Source organism: Pelodiscus sinensis, chromosome 31, assembly GCF_049634645.1.
Source record: "Pelodiscus sinensis isolate JC-2024 chromosome 31, ASM4963464v1, whole genome shotgun sequence".
NCBI classification, from domain to species: domain Eukaryota; kingdom Metazoa; phylum Chordata; order Testudines; family Trionychidae; genus Pelodiscus; species Pelodiscus sinensis.
The window spans coordinates 9,992,336-10,011,862 of record NC_134741.1 but is presented as its reverse complement, the minus strand read 5'-3'; the positions used below and the strand labels follow the sequence as shown (position 1 = coordinate 10,011,862).

Below are 19,527 nucleotides of genomic sequence, written 5' to 3'. Positions count from 1 at the left end.
TGGTTCTGGGGCTCATGCAGGGAACATCAGAGGCTGCTCAGGGGGCCACATTGCTAGGCCAGGGGCCCTCCTGTGGGGCTGTGAGTGTTGCTGTCTCTGCTGTACAGACACGGCCATAGAGCCTCAGGAGGCTGAAGCGGTGGGAGACACTTCCCTGGTTTCGGGAGGGAGACGAGACGTCAGGGCCCATGACTTGGAGCCAGCTACAGATACCCATGGAAAGCTGATTTTCAGAGGGGTGTGATCAGCCCTTCCTGTGTATCTGGCTTCTTTAAAGGGGCTTAATCAGGAGCTAAAAGTTGAAGAAGGGACATTTAGAAGGGTGAATTTCTGTCTCTAGCAGTTTTTTCTGTATGCCCCAGCGGCCTAATGGACGAGGCGCTGGCCGTCTAAGCCAGGGATTGTGGGTTCAAGTCCCACCTGGTGTTACAGTTCTTTCTCAGTGACAAAGAGTTTATCTTCTTCTGCTCACTGAAACAGTTGATAAACACACCCTAGGTTTAGGGTTCGAGTCAGACAAAACCATTTTAATATCCCAGCTGGGGGTGGTGGTATTGCAGATGGCAGGGAGTTACCCCTTACCAATACAAGCCTCTCCTCACACTCAAACGTCTGAGATATTTATACCTTCTTACAAAGTCACAGTGGAAATTTATAGAGAAAAGAGGAAGTAAGGCACTTTACTCTTAGATGGTAACATCTTCTTGACCCAATAAACAGCAAGCAGTGCGATTTTTTGTTTGTTTGTTTAACAGCATTGTGGTTTCTTACTCAACTTGCTTAGGAAGCTCCCTTCTGACGCAGGATACACTGCGTACGGTTCAGTCTTTGGCCAGGCTAGCGAGGCCTACCTCCACAGTATGTATTGGACATAAATATTTTATTTAATTTAAAATAAAGTTTGATCAACTAACATGAGAAATTTAAAAGGTTTAATCTCTTTAATAATTCGAATGCAACTGTCCAGAGGCATCCCTAGCAAAATGGCTTGACTAATTATGTAATTAACAGTGCGTTTCCATTAGCAACAGTAATCTACAGAAGGTTTGGAGAGGGGAGGGCTGTGATTGGCTGGGCCGGGCCTGAACACTGCTGAGGGAATCCACTCAAGGCAAATTGCTCAAAACCAGGACTGGTGACAGCCCTTCACTGGAGACCTTTCCAAAATAGGCCACAAACCAGTCACACTGAGCACTTCAGCTGCCAATCCAGCCTGCAGGAAGCCTCATGAGCAAAACCCCTCAGATACCCCAGCTCTTTCTATGCCACAATCAGCCCTGGGCTTACACACAGGTGAGGGGTTATACAGCCCGATCTCTCCAACCCAGAACAGATGCATCCAGTTCCAAAGAACCAGCCATGAATTCCTGGTCAATTTATACTTTAGATCTTACCCACCAGATCACAGTGGACCAATCCTTTAAAATCTAAATGTTTATTAATAAAAGACAGAAAAGGTTGAGAGTAGGGCTGTTAAGGAGAATACATTATATACATCAATCAGCAAGTTCTTGATGCAGTATCTTAGTGGAGATGTTACAAACTACTAGCATAAGTCTTTGGGGTACATCGTATGTCAGGATGGGTCAGCAATCCTTCCCGTGTCTCTGTCCTTAACAAGGCTGCATCTGGGAGAAGTAGCAAGACTGAAGACAAGATGGAGCCCCCCTCATGGCATTTGATATTCATTACTGGTGTCTCCCAAGCTAGAGCTAGTTACATGGTCAAGTGACCTGTTTCATATGCCAGCAGCCATTGTGCTCTGGCTGCTTTGCAGCTTTCCACACGCATTCTTCAGGTGTGTATTGGCCACCTTGAGAAATATTGTCCTCGGAGCTATACTGACTAGCATAGTGTGACGGCGCGTTGGGGGTTCCCCGTCTCCTGCACCCCGAAATGGCACAAACAGACTGCACCAGCCAGTGGAATTGAGGGTGGTTTATTGCTCCTCCAGCACAGCGCAGCGCAGCACAGATGTAATCTGGTTACAGGAACTGGGGGCTAAGAGGCCTCAATGCCCCCCTTGAGATAGGGGAGTCCCAGCCCCCTCCCCAGCTCCTTCTTCCCTGTCTTCCAGAAGGAACCAACTAACTCCCTTCCCGCCCTGCCCCCCCAGCCAGGGCAGCATTCCACCTTCCTTTGTTCCTCTCCATGGAGGGTGTCTGGCCACTGGTTCAACAAGTTTGGCATTACCTTTGCATAGTGAGGCTTTCCCTGCTGGGTCTTGCTCCAGACAGCAGGGGTCACCACAGCCCAGCCAGGTACCCCCACTACGTCACACATAGTCACTCATTGGACATTCTGTCCTCATGACAGGCAGTCCATACACAGCATCAGCAGAGCCCACAGTCATAACTCCCCATGCAAACTCCAAACAAGTACATGAATACCATACACAGAATCAGCACAATATCAGCTTTTGTTTGACACCTCACACGGACCACTTTGTACCAAATTTGGGGCAAAAAGTTCCCCGTGATCACAGCAGTGATCTGTATGATCACCTTAAAATCCAATAACGTGACAGGGATCTGGGATCTGGGATGCAGAAGCAGGCAGGTGTCTGGCAAGGGGGAAGATGCAATGTGTGGCCAGGAGAGAGGGTGCAAGAAAAAAGGAGGGTGTCAGTGCAAGCTGGGGGTGCTGGCTGCTGGAGGAAAGGGAATTGAGGAGATTGGGAGGGAGTGTCTGGGAAGGACAGCAAATATTAGCTGGCTTTGGGCCCTCTTGCAGCAACATCTCCAGTCACACTGTCTTGGTCACCCCAGAGGGAGGCTCTACTGCTGCAGCAGCAGCCACACAGACTAGGACCAGCCCCAGACACCAGACACCCCACTACTGCACCCATTCAGTCCAGGGCTGGAGGTGTTGCTCCTGCAGCCATGCAGCTCAGGAACAGCCCCAGAGGCACCCCTGACATGGCCATGTGGCCCTGGAGGCCAGCAGTGTAGTGGCAGCAGTGCCTCTAGTGCCGGGCTCAGGTTGTGTGGCAAAGACTCAGCCTAGCACTGCCTCCTCTCTAGTGGCTACAAAGCACGAAGAGGGGATGGGGCTAAGCTCCATCCCCCTCAGCACATGCTCATTTTGAGGTGGGGCCTGGCACTGCCTTGTGGACAGGATCAAAGTCTTAGGAAGGCTGAATTCTACTAACAGAAAATTTTGCTCACCCCCACTATAGGGTTTCTCACCTGTGTGGGATCAACTATATGCAACAAGCCTTGAACTCTCGCTATAGCATATCCCAAAGTCAAAGCAGTTAAAGGATTTCTCTCCTGTGAGAGTTCTCATGGATAACAAGGTGTGACCTCTGACTGAAACATTTCCTACACTGAAAGGAGGTGAATAGCTTCCTCCTTATGGGTTTTCCTATGTCTTACAAGGGTTGAGGACTGACTGAAGCTTTTCCCACAGTAAGAGCAGCTGAAAGGTTTCTCTCCCGTGTGGGCTCTCCTATGGATAACAAGGTTTGACCTCTGACTGAAGCTTTTCCCACAGTAAGAGCAGCTGAAAGGTTTCTCCCCTGTGTGGGCTCTCCTATGGATAACAAGGTGTGACCTCTGACTGAAACTTTTCCCACAGTCAGAGCAGCTGAAGGGTTTCTCTCCTGTGTGGGCTCTCCTATGTCTAACAAGGCATGACCTCCGACTGAAGCTTTTCCCACAGTCAGAGCAGCTGAAAGGTTTCTCTCCTGTGTGGACTCTCCTATGGATAATAAGCTGTGATCTCCGACTGAAGTTTTTCCCACAGTAAGAGCAGCTGAAGGGTTTCTCCCCTGTGTGGGCTCTCCTATGGATAACAAGCTTTGACCGGTCATTGAATCTTTTCCCACAGTCAGAGCAGCTGAAGGGTTTCTCTCCTGTGTGAACTCTCCTATGGATAACAAGCTGTGACCGGTCATTGAATCTTTTCCCACAGTCAGAGCAGCTGAAGGGTTTTTCTCCTGTGTGAACTCTCCTATGGATAACAAGGCATGACCTCCGACTGAAGCTTTTCCCACAGTCAGAGCAGCTGAAAGGTTTCTCCCCTGTGTGGGCTCTCCTATGGATAACAAGCTGTGACCTCCGACTGAAGCTTTTCCCACAGTCAGAGCAGCTGAAAGGTTTCTCCCCTGTGTGGGCTCTCCTATGGATAACAAGCTGTGACCTCCGACTGAAGCTTTTCCCACAGTCAGAGCAGCTGAAAGGTTTCTCTCTTGTGTGGGCTCTCCTATGGATAACAAGCTGTGACCTCCGACTGAAGCTTTTCCCACAGTCAGAGCAGCTGAAGGGTTTCTCTCCCGTGTGAACTCTCCTATGGATAACAAGCTGTGACCGGTCATTGAATCTTTTCCCACAGTCAGAGCAGCTGAAGGGTTTCTCTCCCGTGTGAACTCTCCTATGGATAACAAGGCATGACCTCCGACTGAAGCTTTTCCCACAGTAAGCGCAGCTGAAAGGTTTCTCCCCTGTGTGGGCTCTCCTATGGATAACAAGCTGTGACCTGTCACTGAAGCTTTTTCCACAGTCAGAGCAGCTGAAGGGCTTCTCCCCTGTGTGGGCTCTCCTATGGATAACGAGGTGTGACCGCTGACTGAAACTTTTCCCACAGTCAGAGCAGCTGAAGGGTTTCTCTCCTGTGTGGACTCTCCTATGTCTAACAAGGTTTGACGTGTGACTGAAGCTTTTCCAACAGTCAGAGCAGCTGAATGGTTTCTCTCCTGTGTGGACTCGCCTATGTCTAACAAGGTGTGACAGGAAATTGAATCTTTTCCCACAGTCAGAGCAGCTGAAGGGTTTCTCCCCTGTGTAGGCTCTCTTATGGATAACAAGGGTTGAGGTCTTTCTTTTCCCACAGTCGGAGCAGCTGAAGGATTTCTCTCCTGTATGGGCTCTTTCATGTTTAATAGGAGTTGCACTGTCACTGCAAGCACAAGGTGAATGTTGATGGGGGATTTTCTTTTGAACAGTTTCCGTGTTTATTTTCAACTTTCTGCTCCTCTGACTGGATTCATCCTGTCCTGCTCCTGGACGGTTTCCCTGCTGCCCTTGTAGACTACGCTGACTCTCACAAGTCTCTCCTTGCTCAGGACTCTGAGAAACATGCCCTTCAGATCTTTCCACTAACACCCTACATGCAGCCATTTGCTCAGGTCCTTCCGCTTGAAGACTCTTATAACTGTTTTCATTCAGCATCCCATCGCCTGCTGGAATGGAGAGAGAAACCACACAGGAGTCATTCTCTGTGCTGAGCTGAAATAGAAAATCTGAATGGTGAACAGACAATGGGGGACAAACCCAAAGAATGGCTGGAAAGATTCAATAATCATGAGCTGAGTTCACCCAGCTTCCCCCATAACTCTTTCCCCACCCAGCACTCTCAGACTGTAGTTGATGACAGGCTGAAGGGCCAGTCAGACTTGATGAAAACACACAGCCAACATCTGCTATGCAAACACAGACATTGGTTTAAGTCAGTTTAGCTGATTTCTCACCTGTGTGGGTGTCACTGATGATCTCCACTTCCTCACAGCCTTGGAGATCCGGGATCTGCAGCGCTTCCCCTCGCTCCACCCAGGAGAGCACATGAGCTTTGGAAATAGGAAATCCTATTCAGGGAGCAATTAACCAAGTGCTGATCTTGTTCATTAAGGTCTGTGCCATTTCTGCTTCCAAAGCCAGGATCTTAAGTCTCCTACCCAGACAGGCTCCTTCCCCACCTTCCAGAGACTGGTCTCTGGTTGGTACAAGATCCCAGGATACACAAATTTCATAATACCCCTGTACAACTACCATGTTGGGAATAGCCTAGCTGACTCCCATGGGGAACTGAGCGCTCTGCTGCACTCTTACAGGATACAACTGTCTCCTTTAGGGTCTGTTCCATACTTGGGCAGGACAGGAACACACTGCTCATAAGGGGAGAGCTCTAAGACTTTCAGGACTGACAGATGCCCCTAGCCAGGACTCATATTTGAGCTGACACATGTCAGGTCTCTAGGGCTGGGAGGGAAAGGATCCAGCTGAGCTCTAGAGCCCTAGGGGCTCTGCCCACAAAGCTCTTGGCTGGGGGATGGAATTGCCCTGCTCTTGGGCTCAGATGCTCTACTTGAGCCAGAAGGAGGCAGGGGAATTGTCTGATCAGGAAAATGAATCCTTGGCTGGCCACTTCAAGCCCTGCCTATGGTCCATACTCCTGATCCTGACTGACTGTGCCATGGTGGGCCCTGTCAGCTGCCCACAACAACTGTCAGTTCTGCAGACAGCCAGGGCAGTGCTGGCCTGTTCCTGTGCCCAGCCAACGTGGAGACAGGTTGGGCTGCTTCTCTGCTGCTTGTAGATGCTCCTGCAGCTCAGCTCCCCTTCTGCAGCCTTGGTTCGACTCTGCCAGCAGCAGCAGCCCTCCTTTTGTGGCCAGTTGAGCCTGCCATTTGGTGCCCCTCTGGGTTGCACAGAATCTACCAGAGGAAGGGAAGGTCTCTGAGTTGGCGCCTTCCTTCCAGGGGCTCAGCACAATAGCACAAGGGGACCCTGCGGACGCTAAGAGCAGCTGCACCCTGCCCCACAACTCTGGTACCTGCCTGGGCCCTTCCACTGACACCTACGGTCAAGGCACAACATGGGCAAGATGGTTGGAACCACAATGAGAGCTTGGCTGTGGGAAGAGCAGCACCACTATTATGTCACCGAGTCATCTCTCACGCAAGAGCCAGGATTACTGGGGCACATACTGCTGATATTGGGGGTTTGGGCAATAAAGGACCCTGAACCAAACCCAACCCAGCTGCTCCAGAGCCCACCCAGCTTCTGTTACACAAAGGGACAGGAATCCTCACCCAGCCAGCTCACAGCTTCGTAATTCTCCTGCGTCACATCCCTGTAGAGGGCTCTCTGGCCCGGGTCCAGCAGAGCCCATTCCTCCCCAGAGAAATACACAGCCACCTCCTTGAAGCTCACTGGCTCCGCCACGGCCATTTCCTGTCCCTGGCTCTGCAGGCCAGGGGCAGAGCTGGAGTCGGACATGGGTGTTCTGCAGCCTGGCAGGGGAAGAAGGGGAATTGGAGACATTTCAAAAAAGGCTTTAATCCTTTCCACACCCAATTCTGCTCAGACTCTGTCCCTGGTGAAAAACATGCTAGACTCTGCAGTTTTGGGCAAACACTGAGTCTAGATATGCCATAAACACCACACACAAGTTAGATCTGAAAGTTGTATTTATTTCTCTCAATATCTGGCTTGAGTTACATTACTTTGCCTGCAACAATGGGATTCAGTTCTCAGCAACCAGGGTTTCTGCTAAACAAGCCACATATTCATCTGCCTGAACATGGACATAGGTTTAATTTAATTTGGGCCGCTGTATTTATAATCCTTAGTCTTCATGGATTGATTTGCAACCCAAACTTTGGTTCTCTCATCTGACAGAGACTTTATAAACTCTCTCCACAACAGAGAACACTTTATAAACTCTCTCCACAACAATAATATGAGTATTCAGATACATATTATTAAACATGTGTGCTGAATGTTTACAGGATAAGACCTTAAAATTCATGGATTCATGGCATCAGAAGATATCCTTAGCCATGCAGTCTGTACCCTCTGTGGCACAAGCCATTACACCTAGCCCAGCTACCCATGCACAAAGCTCTGTTTCCCCACAGCATATTTTGTAGAAAGTCACCCAGTGTTGATATGAAGACATCAAGAGATGGAGAACCCATTAGTTCTTTGCTCATTTATTTCAGCAGCTAATCCTCTTACCCATCAAATATTTGTGCCTCTTCTCTAGCCTGAAATTCTCTGACTGCAGCTTTCAGTTATTGACTCTCACTGAACTGTATCCACTAGACCAGGGGTGAGCAATTCATTTTGTTTGGGGAGCAGGGGGAGAGACTCCAAGATTTTGGAAAGTGGTTGAGAGCTGCACTCTTCCAAGACATTAAGCAGGAAATAGAGCGTATGGGATGGACATTGCGAGAAGAAGAGAGCTTTCAGTAAGGGGTTGGGATGCAGGAGGGAAAGAGGGATCTGGGAAGGAGTTCGGGTGAAGGAGGCAGTGTGATTTGGGGCACTGGATTAGCAACGACTCATGAGATATTTAAAGTAAAGTTAATTTAGAAAAGCGGCTAAGTGAACAAATAAAGAGACGAGGGTTACTTGGATGCAGAAAAAGAACAAAGAGTTTGGGTATGTGGAGTGGGAGCCAGGAGTGGGGGGCAGAGAATTAGATGGGGAAAGGAGAGGTTGGGGTGCCAGAGGCAGGCTTTGGCCAGGAGACTTATCTGAGTTACTCCCAACCAGAAGCCAAGCACCTCTCTGAGGCAGGCAGGAAGCCTGCTCAACCCTCATACCGGCTGCGGGGCCATGTGGGTGAGTGAATAAATGAGCCAGAGGGGAGGGGGCACAGTGCTTCCTTTCTAGCCAGAAACCAGCCAATGAGACTATCCTGGGGGTGGAAGCAGTGCCTGTAGCCTTTCCGCTTCACCTCCGGTGAAGTGGCTTGCAGGTGGAAAGTGGCAAGCATGGAACTAGCCCATGGCTCGCAAAGCATCAGTGGGCTACATCCAATGGCCTGGTGAGCTAGATAGGCTGTATTTTGTCCAGGTCTGCACTAGACTGAAGAGTCCTTGTGTATCCAGAAGTTTCTCACCATAAGCAAACTGATACCGTGGAAGCCAGTCAGCTCTCAGCCTATTTATTGTTTGAAACTAATCCCATATTGAAACTGCCCGAGCAGTGAAATCTGAGCCTGAAGGTGCCGTCCATTGTGTGCTTTAACTTCACCCCTTTAGCATCACACCTTGTAGATCAGTGTTTCTCAAAGTGTCTGCAGGTCCCCAAGCAGCACCCCTGGGGCTCCTTACTGATCAGTGTATGAGATTTAGGGCTGTGTGCACCATGGTCGCTGGGTTTGATAGGTAACTTCAATGACAATCCCAGGAAGATGTTTTCAGAGGAATTTTCTCATCATTTAAAGAATCTCCCCCTGCAAACTCACCTTGTCTGAAAGATCCCAGAGATTTTAATCTTCCTCTCTCCAGTGCAGAGGGCAGAGTGACTGGTGGGGGAAGGAATAAGAGAGGTGAGATTCCAGGCTCTCCTATTTATAACAATGTTCCCACTTTGAACTCTGTGCTTCAATTGTATCAGAGACCAGATACACACACACTCAGGTATTTAGTATGAAAGAGTCTGAAACTTTCATTTCCTCTCTCACTCGGGCACCTCTCAGCAATGGAGCCAATATCTCTGCAGCCTCACACTCATCCCAGGAGAGACAAGCTGTAAATGAGATTTACTCTTCCCTCCTCACCCCCTCCCACTTGGTTTCTCATTCACTCACTGCCTCTTATCATAACCTGGAGCTGTGGTGGCGGAACACGTTGCCATCACAGTAACTGGCCATTTTGATCTCTCAATGGGAGGTTCAGAGTTTGCAAACCCCTGGCTCTATCTGCAAGCAGTTGGGTCTGTTCGCTTAGTGTCTCTAAGGAGAGCAGAATGATGGGGCCGTCATTCTCCATGTGGGAATTGAGGAAGGGGAAGGTTGGCTTCAGAGCCCAGATTCAATAGTTTCAGATACTTGAACCACTTTCCCCTCATCCATCCCTTTCCAGGTACCTTTGAACTCCCTCAGTGTCTCCGACAGCGCAATCGTTTTCTGGGAGAAGGTGCTGACTTGTTCTTCCAGTTCAGGGGAAATCTCTGGCAGCTGGAACTGCCCCGTCTCACACCTGGACAGAAACAATTCAATGTGATTGTATTTACTTTACTGCTGATAAGTTCTGGCTAGTAAGTCTCAGCTCTAACAGGCCTGGGGTTAGAATCCTCCAATTCTCCCAGCCCGAGAGCAGGGACAACACATTCCATGGCCCTGCAACCTTCCCCTGAAAGGTCCCATTGCTGTTCTTCACTTCTGGTCTGGGGAGACTGGCTGGGGGACTAAAGGGGAATTGAGTCTCCGTGGCCAACTTACTTCTTGGCCCAGACGCCGAGGGACAGAAGGTTCCCAGGTGAAGGGCTGAAAGAATCTGTCCACTAGGGACTACAGTGAGACACCAGCTCCCCTCTCCCCAGCTCCTTCCACACAGGTCTCCAAACAGCCCTCAGGTGGGACAGACTCTTGGTCCCTGCTGCTCTGGGCTGAATGTGCCCAGCAGTGACAGGCCCATGTTCCACCCCACAGTCCTGAAGCAGCCAGGCCCCAGGGAGGTGAGAGCTCTAGCAAACACCTGAGGTTAGACTGTGCCCTGAATGGGGAATTCCAGAGTCTAAAGTGCGAGGATGAGACCCTCAGAATTAGAGGAGTCAGAGATATTTGTATCTAACGTGTGGCTGTAGAGCCCTGTGGAGATGTGGTGCTAACATCAGTTCCAAGCCCTTTCCCTGCGCTCTGCAGTGTGAGGGGAGTGAGAGCCACGTACCTACTCAGGGCGCTTCTGACGTCCTAGAAAAAAGACAGAGAAAAGAATCTCAGCCCCATTGGACACCCAAAGGGGACCTCACAGAAGGGATTTTGCAAACATGGGAAGAGGCCCTGCCCCCAGGAACATGGATCCCCTGAGCAAATGGGGCTTTGCCATCTCTAATAGCTCTGTGCCTGTAACTCTACAAAGCACAAGAGTCACTCACATGGCAGCAATGCACAAGGTGTTACACTGAGATCTGAATGCTGGACCCCAGCACTTGTGATTCAGGAGCCTCCCTTCCCTGTGTGAGGAGCTGGGACATTTCTCCCTCAGTCTCACCTGCAGGAATTCACTTGCTGGCTTCTGACACGTCCCCTCCAGCTCACCGATCTGCTCGCTGAGGCGGGAAATCTGCATGGAGAGTTTCCTGACAGTGTCAGTCTGGAACCTCCCAATCTCCTCATCTAACTTCTCCAGCTGGGCCAGCAGGAGTCGCTCTTGTTCCTCCAGGAACTGCTGCAGCTGCTGAAACTCAGCCACAATCATCTGCCTCTTGGCTTGGGTCCATTTCTGTGTGAAAACAGGGAAAGGGCTGGTGAGGGGCATGGACAGAACCCAGGGCTCTTTCATGGGGAACAGCGTGCAGCAGCAAGAATTTCTTGGAAAAACCTAAAATGTGTGACATTTGACTCTACTTTGTGGTTACTTGGCAGAGGCGTCTCTCCCAGCGTCTCCTTTGACCCATGTCCCTCAGTCATGGGCAACATCTTCTGTCATTCATGGCCTCTGGGAATTCAGACCCAGAGCAGCATGAGGCAGGACTCAGCACCAGCCTGACAGAGATACCCAGAGAGGAAAAAGAAGCAAACATGTTAATGCACCAAGTGAGCAGACAGCCCTTCAGGGGACATTCAGCTCACTTGGGAAAGCCACAAAGGCTGGACATGAACTCATGCTGACATGGATGTTCAGGGCCTGTCTACAGATGGATCTCAGCCAGCAATCCATGATCCAGGAGAAACACAAACAAGCCCAACCTCACCAAGGACACGCAGGAGTCTGCCTCCTAACACAGCCCTCCCACTGCCAGTCCCTGCTGGTCCATAGCCACAAGCACTTACCAGATACTCCTGGCTTTTCCCTTCTGTTGCTGTTTTCCTTCTCAGCAGCTTTTCTCTCTCTTCCTGCAGAGCCTTCAAAGGAGTCTTCAATTTTTCCTGAAGAAACAGATATAAGCATGAGGGCAAACCCCATCGGATGTTGGGAGCCCATTTATCTGCCTTTAAGAGAGTCCCAGTTTTGTGGAACTCTGCCCTTGTCCAGCAGGGACTCAGCACTGGACGTGGGTTTGTCCATAGAAAAAGAGACAGGAGAAGACTGAGGGTATGTCTACACAGCAAAGTTAATTTGGAATCACAGCCTGGAAGGAACTCCGGCATCCAGAGCTATCCCAGCAAGCTTGTCACCAGTGTCATCCAAGGCCAGGGAGGCCTCAACATGTGAGTATCATCAATGTCCCCTTATGTGGGGTATGGGGGAGGAGAGAAGGGTGTGGGGGGGAGCCTAGGGACTGCGCGTGTGGTCCTTGCTGACCACAGATCACGCAGCAACCTGTGCATGTGCCACACAGAGGCCCTGGCCTGTTACCCACACGCATGTATGTATGAAGGCACATGACATGCTCCTGACCCCGGGGAGAGACACTGCACAATGCTCTCTCCCCAGAAGCTCCCTCTATGCAGAGGCAGGGCACATCTCCCTTCCCCCCCACCACACCCCCACACAATATACAGCACAGGGGCATGGAAACAGTCCTGGGCCAGCTCACACTCCCAGGGATAGCAGGACATGATGGTGCGGAGACCTGCCGTCCTCACCTTGCAGAGGGGGGCAGGGTATCACCCACTGTGTCCCCAGGGATAACTGAGCAGGTCTCTTGTTTCTCCACAGCTGCACCAGCCGCGGGTGCAGGGCGCACCAGCCACGGGTGCAGGGCGCACCAGCCGCGGGTGCAGGGCGCACAACCCCACCCAGGACAGCGTCCCGCACCCGGGCCAGCAGGATGACCCGGCACCTGGAGGAGTACCACTGGCAGCACCTGGCACTATATGCCAGGCAGGTCTGCTGCCAGGAGCGCTGGGTGGAGGAAGACCTGCAGCTGCAGCAGGAGGGCTTGCAGGAGCTGCTGGAGCAGGGCCGTGTCATCCACAACAACCTGTAGACCCTGGTGCAGAGACTGGTGCCGGCTGCCGCTCCAGCCCCTGTGGCTGCCCCAGCTATCGCTCCTCCACCCACTCCTGCTCCCCCTCCCGCTTCTTCTTCCTCCCCCGCCACCTGTTCCCCCCCCCCTTCTCGGGGACGCCAAGGCTCCCGCACACACAGTGCTGGGAGACAGGAGGGCCAGCAAGACCCCCAACCCTGAGGTTCTCCTCCTCCTTCCCCTTGCCTTCCCCTTCCAGATCCTTCCTCCCAGGTGTCCCTCTCCCTCCTCCCCTCTCCAGCCTCCTTTCCCAACTCTCACCAGGGTTTTATCCCCGTTTTTGTTTATGAAAATACATGTATTTTATTGGACATCAGGAAGGGGGGGTTAGGGAGGGGTAGAGCAGAAGGACATGAGGGAGGAATGAGGCACAAGCCCCCAGTGGGGCAGACCAGGGAGGCTCTGAGTGCTCCTCAGGGTGGACGCTCTCCCGCAGGGCCTCCTGGATACTGACAGCCTCCCCGATGGATGTCCTGGATGGCAGCCTGCAGCAGGTGCAGCCAGGCTGATAGCAATGCATCCATGAGACACACCCGGGTGCCCAGGGGCTGCTCTGGCTCCATGTTGCAGAGTGCTATGGTGTCTTGAGTGAGAGCAACCAAAGCACTCAGAGACACACATGCTTTGCTGTCCCGCAGCAAGGCAGGAAAGCAAGCAGGGACACCGGAGCATTGGCTGCGCCGGAGAGGGAGGGGGGGGTTATGTGTATGTCCCCTTAAGCACAAGCCTCAGCCTCAGGCAACAGCCACACAAAGATACCCCTTAATCCCCAGGCTGCTGGCTAACCCTCATAATCATGACACCAGCTGCCAATCAAATGTCTTGGGCTGCGCAGGCCTTGAGTCATGGCAAGAGCTGGAGGGAAATGGGGAACGGCTGCACTTTGGAATGGGAAGGGGGTGTCTGGCACCATAGAGTAGAACAGTTTGACGGTTGCTTTCAAGGAGGGCACCATGGCTTAGTTGGCTAAAGCACCTGCCTTGTAAGCAGGACATGCTGGGTTCAACTCCCAGTGGTGCCTTATCACCAGGTTAATGGGGCTTTCCTTTCTTCAATATGTATCTGCTGTTGATTTTACCTTCAGTTGAGCTTGGTGGTGCCCTCACACTGGGAGTAGGATAGTAGCAAAGAGCAGGAGGTGCCCTAGGGGTTTGGTTTAGTGAGGCTTAGCTAGGCTTGGTAAATCAAGCTGTGGAAGATGGATTGCAGCAGCCATCTCCACCTGAGTGAAGACATGACCTAATGGTGCAATTAGTTAGATGCCGACACTTACAGCCCCACTGCCGCTAACTCACAGAGGCTACATCTACACTAGAAGCTTTCTCCTTAAAAAAATATGTTAATGATGGACTCAATTGCACAAGTCATGATCTCATTTGCATATTTTCTGCCAATGGGATTGTTGTGCAAACACAAGCGGCGTGAACATTTTTTTTGCACAAAATCCCCTTTTTTCACAAGATTCTTATGCCCCCCCCAAAAGAGGTATCCTGATCTTGCAGAAAAAGGGGGTTTTGCACAAAAAGAAAACTTCCATACTGCTTGTTTTTGCACAGCAACTCCAGCACAAAATCAGTTTGCCAGAAAATATGCAAATAATTTCATGACTCATGCAAATGAGACCCTCATTAGCACCTTTTTTGCTGAGAAAATTCGTAGTGTAGCCATAGCCGGAGATTCTGGTGCTGATCATGCAATAGAAGCACATTATGTTTAAACAGCTGCCATGTGAATGTACCTGAAAGTCACAAGGATCAATGATCTGTATGAAAGGAAGGTGGCCAGTAATTAGAGCCCCAGGTATGTTGTGGGCACCTCCTCCACCAATTGCAATACACACTAGGCCGTTCCTCCCCAGCTAGGTGTGGTTCTTGTTCTTCTGCACAGCACAGCCCATGGAGACCAAGGACCTGTCATTGGGCTTCCAAATCACACCCTTGTTGAATGGATGGAAACAGAAACCAGACACACAGCGGGTTTGAGCTCGCTCCAGCTGAGGGACGGGTTTGCCTGGTTTATGCACATTAGAACAGGACAGCAGTAAGGATTCGTCTTCATTTAAAGAATTTAAAAAAATAGAAACCTAGAATGTAATGGAATTGGAGAAATAAATGTTTCCACTGAATGGTCAGTTGGATTTGAAGTAACACTCATATAATTTGTAGTCTATCACTGAGCTACTCTCCCTGATGTTTGCACTGTTAGGAGTTGAGAAGAGAACAAGAGGCTTTTGTAGCCCACGCACCCCTGGGCCTGTCTCCATTACTTCTGCCTCTGCCAGGTGAAGGGAGGCCGCTGGGCCCAGCATCTTTCTACCCAACCAGGGCTGGCTTTTGGGGAGACGGAGGGGCCACTGGAAGCGCATGGTCCCCTGGCTGCATCTATGGGGAGGTGGCTCTGCTGAAAGCCAGACTGGTTTTCCTGTTGTTAGGCAGGACCGTGCAATCCATGTTCTCTCCTTGCTTTTGTAGCCTCTGTTGCCTTCTGCAGGTGTCCCTTCTGATGGGACAGGCATGTTCTTCTCAGGGTTTGGGTTCCATGTTGCCCTAGGAAGGGGTGTGGCTAAAACACAAGCCTGGCTGTGAGCAGGATTTGAACCTACACAGGGAAACCCTATTGGATTTCAACTCCAACACCTTAACCACTCAGCCATCACAGGTATAAGTAAGAGCAAACCAGGGAAACTGGCAAATAATCTCAGTGCCCAGGCTTGATGTCACCTGACACAGAATTCACACGGCAAACCATTTCACCCGTCATGCGGAGGAGTCCTGGGTGCTCTGGTCTGAGGCTGGCTTAGAGGTGAGTTCAAGGGGAAACCTCACAAAGGAGATTCCAGGCAGCCAGGCCATGGGGGTCTCTGAGATACCCCAGCCCTGCAGCCTGTCCCACCTGGCTGTTGTCATGGTCCCTCTGTGAGGTCACTGCCTCCCAGCCAATGAGCTGAGGTGATGAAAAAGTTCCTTGTGATGTCACTGCTGCTTTGCAGGCTCATGTCCTGCCCCTCGCCAGCCCCTTTGCATGTGTGAGCTGCTCCCCCTCTGCACCCCTCACTCAGGGCTGGTTCTGGGGCTCACGCAGGGAACATCAGAGGCTGCTCAGGGGGCCACATTGCTAGGCCAGGGGCCCTCCTGTGGGGCTGTGAGTGTTGCTGTCTCTGCTGTACAGACACGGCCATAGAGCCTCAGGAGGCTTAAGCGGTGGGAGACACTTCCCTGGTTTCGGGAGGGAGACGAGACGTCAGGGCCCATGACTTGGAGCCAGCTACAGATACCCATGGAAAGCTGATTTTCAGAGGGGTGTGATCAGCCCTTCCTGTGTATCTGGCTTCTTTAAAGGGGCTTAATCAGGAGCTAAAAGTTGAAGAAGGGACATTTAGAAGGGTGAATTTCTGTCTCCAGCAGTTTTTTCTGTATGCCCCAGTGGCCTAATGGACAAGGCACTGGCCGTCTAAGCCAGGGATTGTGGGCTCAAGTCCCACCTGGGGTTACAGTTCTTTCTCAGTGACAAAGAGTTTACCTTCTTCTGCTCACTGAAACAGTTGATAAACACACCCTAGGGTTAGGGTTCGAGTCAGACAAAACCATTTTAATATCCCAGCTGGGGGTGGTGGTATTGCAGATGGCAGGGAGTTACCCCTTACCGATACAAGCCTCTCCTCACACTCAAACGTCTGAGATATTTATACCTTCTTACAAAGTCACAGTGGAAATTTATAGAGTAAAGAGGAAGTAAGGCACTTTTCTCTTAGATGGTAACATCTGCTTGACCCGATAAACAGCAAGCAGTGCGATTTTTTGTTTGTTTGTTTAACAGTATTGTGGTTTCTTACTCAACTTGCTTAGGAAGCTCCCTTCCTAAAGAACGACGCAGGTGGGGATTAGGGAGGTAAAAATGCTTAACAATACTAATCACGTAACCGATTACAATTTTATCAATGACAGTATTTTTTAACCTGCTGACAGGCAGGGCTGGAAGTGGAAATGGGCTCTCCTGGTATTAGATCTCTCACAAGGTCTGCTGGGGGCAGCCACAAGAACTGCTGGCCAATGGGAACGCCCAGCAGCTGCAGACTGAGGTTAACTGCCAGAGGCAAGTGGGCACTGCTGGAGCAGTGGGAAGTTTATCAGGCACCAAGAAACATTAGCTCATCAGTTAACCAGTTTGAACTCTTGCTACAATCCAGTTGAATCCCAGTTCTGCCTGGCATAGACCTGTGCTTCCTGAAACCCTGCTATGGGTAGAGTGAAGGTGCTCGGAGTCCCACACAGCATCCAGCCCAGCAACCTCATCTACTGCCAGCTGCTGCGTCAGAGTTTAACTCCTCACGGAGGAGCCCAGGAGTTCAGCATCCCAGTGGGAAACCTCCTCTCCCTGCTGGGCCTGGGGCTTTATCAAGGCATCTTTCCCTCATAAGGGCCACACTTCATCACTGTTCAGTGATGCTGAGGGGCAAGGAGCTGGGTCCCTACCAGTTAGGGCAGGGACTTTCCCTTGCTGGGTGTTGTGCAAGGCCCAGATGCCACTGCGGGTCTATAAGGCAAATGCCAGATTATTAGTCCTGTTCCTCCAATCAGTAACAGCTTGTAACCTCCTCTTCTCCAGTCCCAAGACAGCTCACTGACCGAGTGGCCTGTAGCTCCTGTAATCTAAACCTCTCTGATTGTTAACAACTTCCCTTGTGCAAACACCCCTTCTGCCAGCAGTGAGGGCTGGGTTTCAGGATTCAGAGCCTCAGAGAAACATTTCCCACATCAGGTATCTGTAAAGACTTGATGTACGTTGTACCACTTGTACAACTTGTACCATGAAGGCTTTACAGAGCTGTGTCACGCCTGTGCCCGATAACAGTCAGTGAAATTAGCCTGTAATTAAAACCCAACGTTATTTCCCATCACACTGGACAGCAACTCTGTACCTTGTACTCCTGGGCAGCTTCCTGTATAGGCGCCACCGTTTGATCCCAGGATCTGTCACACACCACACAGATGGGAGTTTGATCCTCTTCACAGAACAGCTTCAGAGCCTCCTGGTGCTCCCCACACACCCCGTCCCATCTTGCTCTCTTTGATGCCTGGAAACTCAGCGGCTTGGCTAGTTCCACCACGTTTGCCAGCTGCAGGTTGGGCCGGAGGGGTCCCTGCTGCTCAGTGTCTCTGCACTGATGGCTGAGGGGGGCCTGGCAGGAATTGTGCCCACACTCCAGAGTGACAGGGGCTGTGAAATCCTCCAGACAGACGGGACGCGGCGCTTCCTCCCGCACCGGGCTCTCTGCAGCCATGGCTGCCTCTGGGCTGGGGGACCGGGGCCGTGTCACTGTCCTGTGCTCAGCAATTGGGGGGCAGGTCCGGGGGGGGGGGGCCTGAGGCACCAGCACTGAGGATACAAAAAAATCAAAATTATAAACCAAAAAAGCCCCAAAAGCTTCGCTCACCCCCCCCCCCGGGGCCTCTCAGCCCCCTGCCCAGCCAGCCCCGCCCCGCGCTCCTCATGCCAGGGCCCCCCCTCTCCGCACACTCCGCAGCCCCCCCCCCCCCCCCCGCACGGAGACAGGGCGACACGCGCGGGGTGTTTGTGACGCGACCGCAGAAGCGGGGGGGGGGGGGGGCGAGGCCATTGCCCGGCCGGAGCCGCCCCCAGAGCGCCCCGATCCCCAGCGCCGGACCCACCAGCAGCGCAGGACGGGGGGGTCACAGCCCCGCAGCGAGTAACGGCACCAACGGCCCCTCCCAACTCCGGGCGCGCGGCGCGGGGCCTGAGCACGGCCGGGAACTCAGGGAATGGGGCGAGCGCGGTCAGACCGCGCATGCGCAGCGGGTCAATGACTCCGATGAGAGTCCAGCGCCAGGGCTTAGCTCAGACCGAGGGGCTCCCCTCAGTGACGTTGCTCGCTCCGCCCCTTGCTCTGAAGCCCGAGTGACAAGGGAACCCCCGGCTGTGAGCCCCGAGTGACGTGCGATTTCCCCGCCCCCGTTTGGCGTCATCAATGACGTTGATTGCCCCGCCCCTTGCTCTCGCGCCCGGGTGACGGGGATTCCCCTGACCCCGCTGTGGCGCTGGGAGTGACGGGCCGCCCCAGGGACACTGAGGGCGGGGGAGGGATTCGCAAGGGGGCCGGGTCCGGGGCTGCATGAACCAATCAGAGCGCGGAGCCACAGCGACGTCACCGGGCCCCGCCTCCTGGCGCGAGACACCGACCCGCGGCACGTGCGGGGGGGCCGGGCCCTGGGCCGGGGCAGACAGCTCATGGGACCCCCCCCCGCAACACCCTGCGACCGTGACACCCCCCTGCGAGCCCTGCGAGCCCCCCACAACCTCCCCTGCGACAGTGACACCCCCCTGCGAGCCCCCCACAACCTCCCCTGCGATCGTGACACCCCCTCTGCGAGCCCCACCCCACAGCTCCCTTGCAAGCTCTCACAGCCCCCCCTGCAAGCCGCTTAAAATCCTCCCTATGGGGCCCCCCACAGCCCTCCCTGTGAGCCCGCCACACTCCCTCCGAACCTCGCACTTCATCCCACAGGGCTTTGACAGAAGTGTCCTGGGCTCTCACTGGGGGATCCCTGTTCTGTTCATTCCCTCTGGGGCACCTGCATTGGCCACTGGGCAGACAGGACACTGGGCTGGAGGGGCCTTTGCTCTGACCCGGCCTGGTCACTCCTGTGTGGGAGACCCGTAAAGTCATTAATATCGGCAGCGCTAGTGACACTGAGGCTCCTTTAGAAGGAGCCAGAGCAGCCTTAGCGCACGTCAGGATCAGGCCCCTGAAACATGGATTCCAGCTGGAATAAGCGTTTGGCCTGTGACCTGAATGTCACTGGGCTTAGAGGGAGCAGACCTTTATCCTTAGATGCCAGGGAACCTCGATTTCACTGTCCAC

The 19,527-nt window shown here is 52.4% G+C and overlaps 1 protein-coding gene and 2 non-coding genes across 3 annotated transcripts; 1 reads left to right on the top strand and 2 right to left on the bottom strand.

Moving 5' to 3' along the window:
- Positions 1-971: 971 nt before the first annotated feature.
- On the bottom strand, positions 972-18,650 carry LOC142821482 (uncharacterized). Its single transcript, XM_075912484.1, has 10 exons — positions 18,317-18,650; positions 17,566-18,023; positions 11,509-11,604; positions 10,727-10,957; positions 10,403-10,425; positions 9,600-9,712; positions 8,977-9,036; positions 6,812-7,012; positions 5,471-5,566; positions 972-5,182 (listed from the first exon to the last, which is right to left on the bottom strand). The coding sequence occupies exons 1-10, from the start codon at positions 18,453-18,455 to the stop codon at positions 3,324-3,326; spliced, it is 3,276 nt and encodes a 1,091-aa protein (XP_075768599.1). The 5' UTR covers positions 18,456-18,650; the 3' UTR covers positions 972-3,323.
- Positions 13,595-13,668, top strand: TRNAT-UGU (transfer RNA threonine (anticodon UGU)). Its single transcript has one exon. It is a non-coding gene; the product is annotated as a tRNA-Thr (tRNA).
- On the bottom strand, positions 15,222-15,306 carry TRNAS-UGA (transfer RNA serine (anticodon UGA)). The gene has a single exon. It is a non-coding gene; the product is annotated as a tRNA-Ser (tRNA).
- Positions 18,651-19,527: the final 877 nt, after the last annotated feature.